We start from the raw sequence: 11,459 nt of genomic DNA, 5'->3' as shown, positions 1-11,459 counted from the left end.
TCTCCGAAGGCAACCCAAGACTATAAACCAGTTTCTGAATCTCATAATAAGAATCAGCAGACATATTGTCTTCCGGCAAATACTCTTTAAACAAGTCCGCCCATTCGTTCATACAACTTTCAGGTAGATTGTGATCAGTTTTAATATTCATCATTCTAGCAGCTAACGACAATTTAGAGAGACCTTCTCTACAACCACTATAAATTGGTTGATTCGCCGCGTTTAACATTTCGTAAAATTTTTTTGCATCTATATTAGATTTTTCATCTTCATCATGAGCTAGGAATGCATCAGCTACCATATCATGAACCCTATCATAATCTACCATCTCCTCCTGATGGTAACTATGTTCATTATGCAAATGATGATCAACCGGTTCTTTTTCCTGAAAATTGCTATTACTACTACTAGCTTATCATAATTAAAATCTTCTCCATGTTGAAACCAGATATAGTAATTTGGCGTGAAACCTCTATTTATTAAATGCTTCCAAACATTTTCACGGTTTGCCAGTTTCGAATTGTTGCATTTCCGACAAAGACAGAACATCATACCACTTTCTTGGGCGAGCGGTGTTGAATCTGCTTGATTCATAAATGTCTCCAGACCCGCAAGGTATTCTTTCGTCACTCTCCCGTTAGTATCTCTATGCATATACATCCACTTCCGCAACTTGTAAATAGTCCCGGAGCCAGCCATTTTTTTTTCTTTCACGTTTTTTGTTGTTGGTGTGTTTAAAATGATGTTCAAACATCCATATTTATAGAAAATTTCGAATCTGGTAGTTGTAATTTTCCTATGAATTTACGACGAAAATTAATTAGGTGGCAAAAAAAAAACGTGTAACACCTACAAAGTTGGTTGATTCAAAATTTCCTCGCTAAATACACGTAAACTATTTCCTCGTAAATAACACGCAAAGTTTACGTCGTATTTACGAGGAAATAGTTTTTCCTCGTAAAATACTTGTCAAATTACATCCACTTTACGACGAAACACTTTTGTCGTTACGTTACGAGGAAATAACGATGACTTTAGTTTTCCACGTAAGTTCCTCGTAAAATCGACGTAAATTTATGAGGATTGTTTTTCCTCGTTAAATTTCCTCGTTAAGCATGTGTTTTCTTGTAGTGCACCATTGATTTTAACCCCACTTGTTTCCCAGCTTAATATTGAACTCATAAGAGTAAAGAGTAAACTGGTCCTCTGGATTGAATCTCAAATATTACAATTACCACTGTTTACTTGACAGTAGCAAGGATTCAATTTTAGTGTATCAAGTTTTGGTGCCGTTGCGACTGGGACCAGGATTTTGAGCAAGCAGCGATCACTAGCAAAAACCCATAAAAAGGAGAAGCGAGATTAGGGGGATACCATCAGTCTCAAGGCAGATTCGGCACTGAGTTTGTTCGCCATGTCCCGCTTCGAGATCGATCTAGGAAGGATCCACCATCGGCGACAGCGGAACTAATGGCGACAACTCCAGTTCGTCCGCCATCAAAATTCTGAATCCTCTCGAACACCCAGAGAGAGAGAGAGGGTTTAATATTTAGTCTGAGATATCTAACTTGCTTTTAATTCTTTGTTGGAACAGATGATCCAAGTGCATGACCAGTAGACATACTCGGAGCAACGCACAAGGACCACTACATCAATTGACCAACGATGAACTCGCAAGATTAGAAAGACAGAACCGTCAACAGCCGAGAACAACTGACACCAAAATTGGTGATCACGGCAATCAGGATGACCTCACTGCTGCATTGGCAATCATTCAACAACAAATGCATACTCAACAACAATAGATGTTGCATATGCAGCAGACCATCCAAAATCAGCAACAAGCTGTTCAAGAAGCAGCTGAGAACGCTGCGCGAGAAGAGCGTGGTGCTCCTATGGGGGAGCGGAACCTTCCGCAGAACTTCGCTACTAACCGCTCCCCCATCAACCCTCCTCTTTGCACTCGGCAAGACTATGAGATCAAACCTGCACTGATAAGTCTAGTACGGAAGAGCACGTTCAGCGGTCTCACTACTGACATCCCGATGGACCACATCGAAGCCTTTGAGAGAATCTGAAATTTCTCTCGCTCTAACGGAGTGCCACCAGATTATGTCAAATGCACGCTGTTCCCATTTTCTCTTGAAGGGAAAGCTTCTCGCTGGCTCTAATCTCTGCCGACCGGTTCTCTTACCTCATGAGACAAGGTCCGATCAGCGTTCCTGAGCCACTTCTACACGAAATCTAAAACTGCGGCTCTACGGCACATGATCTCCAATTTCAAGGAGAAGTCTGATGAACCTTTTCATGAAGCTTGGGAGAGGTACAAAGAGTACCAGAGAGAGTGCCCGCACCATGGGTTTGACGATGACTATATATTGGAGGTGTTCTATGATGGAGTGAGCTATGAGTTTAGAAAAACCATTGATTCTTCGAGTAATGGAGACTTCATGACTCAAACCACACCTGGTGCGTTCGAGCTGATTGAGAACATGGCTTCAAGTTCACTAAACAAGAACAAGGAGCATGACTGCTCGAAAAGTGTGAACATCATAGATGATCTCGCTTCAAAGGTGGACCAACTGCTTAAGGGAAACCAAAGCCAAGTGTTCATAATAGAAGAAGCAGCTCTTGAGAAGAGTGTCGGTGACCTGGCGTTTGATGCTGAAATATCAGGAGGCGATCAACAAGAGGTGAGCTATGTGAATGGGAAAGGATGGCAGCTCAAAAACTACTACCCAAACCCTAACGTGAGGAACAACCCACAACATTTCTGGCCTAAGAAAGACAAACCAGCTGATCCTGTAAAGAGTAACCAAGGTCAGTATGTCGGGTATCAAAAGAACTACTAACCCCAGACCTATGTTCTAAGCCAACTGCAAAACACCAGAACACTCAGCCATCTACCTCTGCTCCTGTCGCTGTTCCGCAAGATGAGACAAAAGCTATGTTGCAGCAGCTGCTCCAAGGACAACAGCTCTAAGGGAAGGCTCTAGACCATGTTACTACCGAGAACAATACCAGAATGAACCATATGTTCAGCGATTTGAGCACCAAATACGACAATGTCGCGAGTCATATGGACATTCAGATTGCTCAGACTGCTGAGAGCGTCAAGAGGCAACAAGGTACTCTACCTGGGAAAACCGACAAAAACCCTAAGGAGTGCAATGCGGTTGAGTTGAGAAGCGGAAAGCAACTGTCTGAGCCGGTAAAGAAGAGGTTCACTGTGGCTGAGAAGGGGAAGCAGAAAGAGTCGGAACAACCACCAGCCGATACCCCGGCAGCTAAGAAGGAGAGGGAACCAACAATTGGAACCAATTCGCCAGAACCAGAACAACCAGCTGAGGCTGTCCGCCCGATCCCAGAGCCTGTTCCTGCTCGCGAATACACTCCTAAAGTCCCTTACCTTGTTCCAGCAAAGGCTACTCGTAAGGACCGAGAGGAGATGAAGTGCAGAAAGATGCTGGAGGACCTAACCGTCCGACTCCCCTTGATGGATGCGATCCAGATGCTGCCCTCCATGCGCAGCTTTATGAAGGGATTGATCTCAGGAAAAATATCAGAGGAGAGCGAATTCATGACTGTCTCTAAGGAGTGCAACGCCGTGCTTCAGAACATGCAGATAAAGAAGCGAGGAGACCCTGGCAAGTTCGTCCTCTCTATCCAGATTGGGAAGACAATTTTCTCATGCGCCTTGGTTGATCTGGGATCCAGCGTAAACCTCATGCCCTACTCTGTAGCACGACGTCTGGGATACACGCATTTCAAACCAACTAAGATGTCCTTCATGTTCGCGGATAGATCAGTTAAGTCCCCGGTTTGTATTCTGGAGGATCTCCAAGTAAAATTCAGGAACACCTCTGTTCCAGCAGACTTCGTAGTTCTAGAGCTGGAAGAGGAATCAAAAGATCCTCTCATCTTAGGAAGACCGTTCCTATGTACTGTTGGAGCCATCATTGATGTGCGGCAAGGGAAGATTGATCTCAATCTGGGGGACTAGTCATGCAGTTCGAGATGGATGAGCTGCTGAAGAAGCCGATGCTGGATGGACAGACCTTTGAGGTGGATGAAGGGATTGATCCGCTGCAATGAATCAGAGGAGGTTAAACCCGAATCTAAAAGATGTTGTTAAGAAAGAGATAATGAAACTTCTTGAAGCGGGTGTGATCTATGACATATCTGATAGTAAGTGGGTTAGCCATGTTCATGTAGTACCTAAGAAAGGTGGGATCACTGTTATCACAAATGAAAAGAATGAATTGATCCCTACTAAAACAGTGACAGGACATCGCATGTGCATTAATTTCAGAAAATTAAATGTAGCCACTAGAAAGGATCACTTTCCACTTTCCTTCATTGATCAAATGCTTGAGAGATTGGCTAACCACCCATTTTACTGCTTTTTAGATGATTATTCAGGTTTCTTTCAGATCCCTATACATCCGAACGATCAGGAGAAGACGACGTTCACATGCCCATACGGAACGTGCGCATACAGGAGAATGCCATTCGGCCTGTGCAATGCGCCAACAACATTTCAGCGCTGCATGATGTCGATCTTTACTGACCTGATTGAAGACATTATGGAGGTTTTCATGGACGATTTCAGTGTCTATGGAAGCTCCTTTAGTGTCTGTTTGTCAAACTTGTGCAAGGTACTCAAAAGGTGTGAGGAGAAACATCTGGTGCTCAATTGGGAGAAGTGCCACTTTATGGTCAGAGATGGGATTGTTCTAGGGCATAAGATCTCCGAGAAAGGCATTGAGGTAGATAAGGCAAAGGTCGAGGTGATGATGAGCTTGCAGCCACCAACAACTATGAAAGCTATCAGAAGCTTCTTGGGTCATGCAGGGTTTTACAGGAGGTTCATCAAGGATTTCTCAAAAATAGCGAGACCACTCACCAGACTGCTCTGCAAGGAGATCAAGTTTGATTTCGACAGCGAGTGCTTAGCTGCGTTCCATACGATCAAAGGAGCTCTAGTTAGCGCACCTGTTGTACAACCGCCAGACTAGGATCTCCCTTTTGAGATAATGACTGATGCTAGCGATTTTGCAGTTGGAGCAGTCCTTGGACAGCGCAAGGATAAGAAACTTCATGTGATCTATTACGCAAGCAAAACCATGGATGAAGCTCAATGCAGATACGCTACGACTGAGAAGGAACTCCTGGCTATTTTTTTGCATTCGAGAAGTTCAGATCCTACCTGGTGGGATCAAAGGTGATTGTGCACACAGGCCATGCTGCTCTTAAGTACTTGCTCACAAAGAAGGATGCAAAACCGAGGTTGTTGAGGTGAATTCTTCTTCTCTAAGAATTTTATCTCGAGATAAAAGGCAAAAAGGGAGTCGAGAATGGGGTTGCAGACCACTTGTCCAGAATGAAGATTGAGGACGACACATCTCTTGATGAAGAACAAACAGTGGAACACGTCAACGCGATTGGTCTGCGCTTCGCGTAACAACCCCTGAGCATAACATCCGATTGTTCTCGCATACCGGAACAACCAGTAGCCGCGATCCAAAAGCAGTACTCTCACCTCCCCTGGTTTTCTGAGATTGCGAACTTCCTAGCTGCTGAAAATGAACCACTTAAGTTCACTGGAAACGAGAAAAGGAAATTCTTAAGAGAGGCGAGGCAGTATGTTTGGGATGAACCGTACTTGTACAAACATTGCAAGGATGGCATATTCAGAAGGTGTGTTCCAGAGGCAGATATTCCAGGGATTCTACATCATTGCCATGGTTACTCTTATGTAGGGCACTTCACCACATTCAAAACGGTTTCCAAAATCCTCCAAGCAGGTTTCTGGTGGCCAACTATGTTCAGAGATGCTCACACCTACATAGCTCGATGTGATGCATGCCAGCGACTTGGGAACATCAGCAAAGGAATGAAATGCCTCAGAATTACATTTTATAAGTTGAGGTGTTCGACTGTTGAGGAGTCGACTTCATGGGACCATTCCCCCCGTCCTTTAAGAACGGGTACATCCTGGTCGCCGTTGACTATGTCTCCAAGTGGGTAGAAGCTGTGGCGAGTCCCACTAATGATGCAAAAGTGGTGACTAAGATGTTCAGCTCCATCATCTTTCCGAGATTTGGGGTGCCTAGAGTGGTCATTAGCGATGGCGGAACACACTTCATCAACAAGGCATTTCAGGGCCTGTTAAAGAAGAATGGGGTGAAACACAAGGTGGCTACCGCTTATCACCCCCAAACTAGTGGGCAGGTTGAAGTTTCCAACAGGGAAGTCAAGAACATTCTACAGAAAGCTGTCAATACCTCACGCAAGGACTGGTCGCTTAAGCTGGACGATGCTCTCTGGGCCTACAGAACAGCCTACAAAACGCCGCTAGGGACCACCCCCTATCACCTGGTCTACGGTAAGGCTTGTCATCTTTCTGTCGAGCTCGAATACAAGGCTGCATGGGTGGTCAATTTACTGAATTTCGACATCAAGCCAGCAACTGAGAGGCGCATGATCCAAGTCCATGAGCTAGAAGAGATAAGGCACCTCGCCTATGAGAGTTCCAAAATTTATAAGGAGAAGACCAAAGCCTACCATGACAAGCGAATCAATGCCAGACGTTTCGGACCAAACGATAAGGTCTTGCTCTTCAACTCCAGACTGAGGCTGTTCCCAGGCAAGCTGAAATCTAGATGGTCCGGATCCTTCACCGTTAAGGAAGTCCGCCCTTACGGAGCAGTTGTGTTGCTGGACAGAAAGGGAGACGAGTTCGTCGTCAATGGTCAGCGCATCAAGCATTGCCTTGCTGACTCCACTATCGCAGAGGGTGAAGAAATTCCCCTAAGCGATCCCCCATCAGCCTGATTGGCTGAGCCAAGTCAAGCTAATGACTTTAACTAAGCGCTTGGTGGGAGGCAACCCACTGGTGAGTGTATATATTGTTTTCTATAGTTTATTTTTTTTCCAGATTTAGTTGTAGGTCAAAAACAAGAAAAACCGAACACTTCAATCAGAACAACCGAAAGATTATTCTTCTGGTGGAACAACCCATCGCCTGTTCCAGGTAAGTGTTCCGGACCCAAAAACAATAAAAATAATAATAAAAAAGAGAGAGAGAGATAATGGAGAGCGGTAGGTTTCGCCTATTTAAGGCCCCACCCTTCCACTTTCCCCTTTCACTCAGCCGTACACTCCTCCCTCTCTTGCGATTTTGAAGCCATCACCAAAACTTAAATTCTCACTCTTTTTAAGTGATTCTTGCTTCTAATCCAATTGGATTTCCGAGTTCTCTCTGTTTTTGCAGTCCATTTTCTCTGATTATCATGGTAAGAGGCTCGGCTGCATTGGCGGAAGTAACCAGCGACAGTCACCAGCAGAGCAGACTCCACGATCGCACCGTCCAGGAAAGGCGCCTATGGGAACATGCACTTCAACTGAGGAGGTTCATCGCTCGCACAACAGATGTTCGTTTTATCCGGCTGAGAGCGGCGAGTCCAACTGAGTCCGCAAGGAGTATTCTCTATCCATTGTTCTATCCATCTGAACTCTTTATTTTTATGCTTTGTGTTGTTATTTGGTTGACCTCGATTTGGTTTCACACCAGGGATGGTGTAAATTAAGTCTGGGGGAAGCACTTGTTGTGTGCTGATACTCTGTCTTTATTTCTGAGTCGGTTTAGGATCGAGTCAGCTAAAACTCTTGTGGGAATTAGGACCTTGTGTTGTGATAATCTTTTAACCACCTCGTGCTTTAAATTTCTTATCCAGTGACCTTAGCAGTGATGAAAGACCCACACTTGGACCTGGAACACCCCTAACTTATCTCATTTGATTCTCCAGAAGCTCTCAACCGATCAGGTTACACTGGGTAGACTCAACTCCACCTAACTTGAACCTAATTTTGACTGAAATTCTTCTTGTTATGGGCACTAGATCAGGGAAACGAGACTTACACTCAGGACTTCTTACTCCTTTTACCAATCTTGCTGATCCTGAATGGCTAACTCATCTTAGCTAGTTCCCACCTTGCGCCTAAGCCTTTATTTTTACCCTCATGCACTATGTTTTTCAGTGTCATATGTGCAGATATGTGCAAAAGGGTCGGAGAGGAAATGATCGATGCAGCCTCTTACTCGTTAATGCCATACACTCAGAGAAGAGAAATCAAGCATGAAGAGAACAGTCGATGAGACCATGCTCTAACAAGAGAACAGTCTATGAGTGCATGTTCTAATCAGAGGAACAATGGCGACCAGTGAGAAACAAAAGAATAGACCACCAGTGGCTGCGAAACATTCATTCTGTTGCCTCTCCCTCGCAACCCCATCACCTTGTATGTTAAAAAATAATATAAATATATATATAATATATATATAAACACACGCCACTGGGAAGATTGAGCAAGGAGTTGGTACCAATTTTTGAGGAGTATGCAAAGGAAGTCAAGAACTGAAGAACAGTCCCACGGTTGATCCGAAGGAGAGAACAACTGCACCCGTGAAGCAGAAACGAGTAAGGGCTGTGGACATCAATGGATCCGTCCTCTCCTACTATTTTGCCCGATATCCTGCATCCACTTAAATTTGGTAGCCCCTAAACACTCTTAGCTCCACTATGAAATAACATGTTCCTTACCTAGCCCGTCTACCCTGAATAGTGCATGTGATGAGAAGCTCACGTTGTTCTTAATTGAATCTAAGGAGTTTTGTCTCGATAGTGTACCCTTTTTCAGGTATGAGATACAGAGTATGGAGCTGATTTTCTAACAGCGATCGTGGGTGTTCTGGTAAGGGTGTGTGGTCTGAGTCTACAGCTTGTATGCTTCAGAGATGTGTGGTAAGAGTATGGTTATTGAGGTCAAGCGAGTCTACAGCTTGTATGGTTCAAAACTTTCTCCTTGTTCTTGAGGCTTGGCCTTGTTCGAGGACAAACAAGGATCTAAGTCTGGGGGAATTGATATATGGTGTTTTTAATACCATTATATGTGTTCTTTGAGTTAATTCTCAGTCCTAATTCATGCTTATTTGATATCATTCCAGGTTTGGAGCATGTGAAAGAGTAAAGAAGAGAGTGCCATGAAGGAAGAAGTCATTTTGGAATATCTAACGTAGAACAACCAGTCGGATCAATCCGAAGGTTGTTCCCAAAGAGAGCAAGCGACTGACTGTTCCCGACTATTAAGGAAACCTCCAAAATTTCAGGGGTTTGCCCTAGATTTTCTCTCCTTTCTCTTTACCACTGGCGCCTCCATATAGAAAGCATATGCTATCATTTCTAATTTCTTACGCTAGTTTTACAAGAGACCTAGAACTATTTTTTTGGATTTAGCAACTTGTAAGGGAGAAGGCTTCATCACTCATTTTCACGAGAAGATCATCTTGAACCCTTGTCTTTCTACTTTATTGTATATGCAGTATTATTCAAAAATCATGTCTGTGTCATCTTGCTTTATGATTGAGTAGTCTGCTAAGCTTGCTTAGGGTTTTAGGGTGTCAATCGTATGAGCTAAACACAAATAAGTGATTTTAACTGTTCTTCATTCATATTGTTCTTACTGCTTGCATTGAATTGATCATTTAATGTTCAATCTCTAGTTTAATCACCTAGCTAACCACTTAGGAGATAAATTGACATATATTGAATGAGCTTCATATCCCTAATCAGCGAGAGTATATATTAGGGTATTAGGTGAACTAATCGGACATGATCTCTAAGGCTTGCTATCGCGTCTTGTTCCAAGTGAGAGCTTAAGACTCAAGACCGATCAACAAAGGGAACAAGTCCACGATAGTGGATTGTTCTAGCCGAGTGATTCGAGTTCTAGACTGCACCTCATTGCACTTGAATAGTTGTTTGGTTCCGCATTGACACCCGATGAACAACCCTAAGCCGGATTTCATTTAAACCGAATTTGAATCTCTAGGTATTCTAGTTACTTGCGTCACCATTGATTTTAAAACCCCACTTGTTTCCCAGCTTAATATTAAACTCATAAGATTAAAAAATAAACTGGTACTCTGGATTGAATCTCAAATATTACAATTACCACTGTTAACTTGATAGTAGCAAGGATTCATTTTTAGTGTATCAACGAATTCGTTAGCAACGTATTTGTTTGGAGCAAACACGTGTTTTATGATTTTTGGTAGAGTGGAAGTAGGTTTGGTAAAGGCTTTCTATGAGTTGAGTAGGGGTAGTTAGATAATAGGGACTTTACTATCATCGCTCACATATTATACTTCATGTATGTAATCTACTTTGCTAGAGGTTGTTCTTCTAAAAGATGGTTGGGTTGAAAAAATAAAAATATTTTCCATGGTGTAAATGAAACCAGAAACCAAAATAAAATGCTCACGGTTTTTATCTAACCATTGAAGTAACAATGATCCATTAGCTGTTTTCATTAGAATTAAGCGCTAAGAATAAAATGAAGAGTTTCATTAGGTGTTTTTGCTACATAACCGAGACAATTTTTTTTCTCTTTTGAAACCTCAAGGTACCCAAGAATCTTTCTCTTGGTTCTTTCTCTTTACCTTAGTAGGATTTCTGATATGTAGGATCCACTAAGTGATAACCCATATTAGTTTATAGTTTGAAACAAATTACAAATATTAAAATTTCTTAGGAAAGATAAATATCTTAGCTTCCATGGCTCTGATACCAAATTTACAAATACATAGTAGATAGATCCATAAAAAATAGTGTTTATGATCAAATGTATGAGGATAAAGTGTTTAAGGGAAGATACAAATAATTTATGACAAAAAGAATCTATATTTATTAAAAATACTGCAAACTATAAAAAAAACTTGAGAGATTTTTTATGACTTAGCTCATTCAAGTTATTTGGGCTTGAATCACAACACACTCCAAGCCTACTTATTTATAGTAAAAAGACTAAAGAATATTTCGTAAAATATTTGATATTTTATAATACACAGTACACATGTTATATTTTACATTACACACCACATATGGTTGGTGTTGACTCTTTTGGCTAATATATGCCAAACCTAGTTGATGCCAACCATATATGAAGCTTATAACTTGCAGATAACAATTTCCCATATAAGTTATATCACTCCGAATCTTTTGGTGTCAAATATACAATTTATACTTCTTCTTTGTTTTTTCCAGTAATTTATTTATTTGTTTCTAATAATATGAGAAATTGACATAAATTCTTATTGATTAAATCTTGTCTCGTGATTCGTCACACCTCCAAATAAGTGTGTCATTTTCGTTTCACTGTTATGAATTACTGTTTAATCGTAATATTAGATAAACCCTATATGTTAATATGGTATAAATTGTTTATAACTTCTTACAGCACCATTTTCAAAATATCGTTTGATATTTCTTCAAAAACAAAAAATCTTTGATATCTATGTAATTTTTGAACTGCAAACCTAAACAAAATAACTTTTTACGGATTTCCCGATATAAAATATTTTATGAATTTAATTAAAAATCATAACTTTTGATATT

At 41.7% G+C, this 11,459-nt stretch overlaps 1 protein-coding gene and 1 non-coding gene across 2 annotated transcripts; one reads left to right on the top strand and one right to left on the bottom strand.

The window, feature by feature from the left end:
- Window positions 1–2,255: 2,255 nt before the first annotated feature.
- On the bottom strand, window positions 2,256–2,362 carry LOC125592164. The gene has a single exon (XR_007328011.1). It is a non-coding gene; the product is annotated as a small nucleolar RNA R71 (small nucleolar RNA).
- Window positions 2,363–3,025: 663 nt separating this feature from the next.
- On the top strand, window positions 3,026–4,003 carry LOC106412909. Its single transcript, XM_013853779.2, has one exon. It carries the CDS (start codon window positions 3,026–3,028, stop codon window positions 4,001–4,003), a length of 978 nt encoding a protein of 325 aa, XP_013709233.2.
- The last annotated feature ends 7,456 nt before the right edge of the window (window positions 4,004–11,459 follow it).

The sequence above is a fragment of the Brassica napus genome, chromosome C8, assembly GCF_020379485.1.
Source record: "Brassica napus cultivar Da-Ae chromosome C8, Da-Ae, whole genome shotgun sequence".
In the NCBI taxonomy this organism is placed as follows: domain Eukaryota; kingdom Viridiplantae; phylum Streptophyta; class Magnoliopsida; order Brassicales; family Brassicaceae; genus Brassica; species Brassica napus.
The sequence above is the reverse complement of the archived record's forward strand: the minus strand, read 5'-3'. Positions and strand labels throughout refer to the sequence as shown.

Excerpts from the sequence above, each read along its gene's own strand:
- LOC106412909 (XM_013853779.2), top strand. The coding sequence starts at position 3,026 with ATGAACCATATGTTCAGCGATTTGAGCACCAAATACGACAATGTCGCG.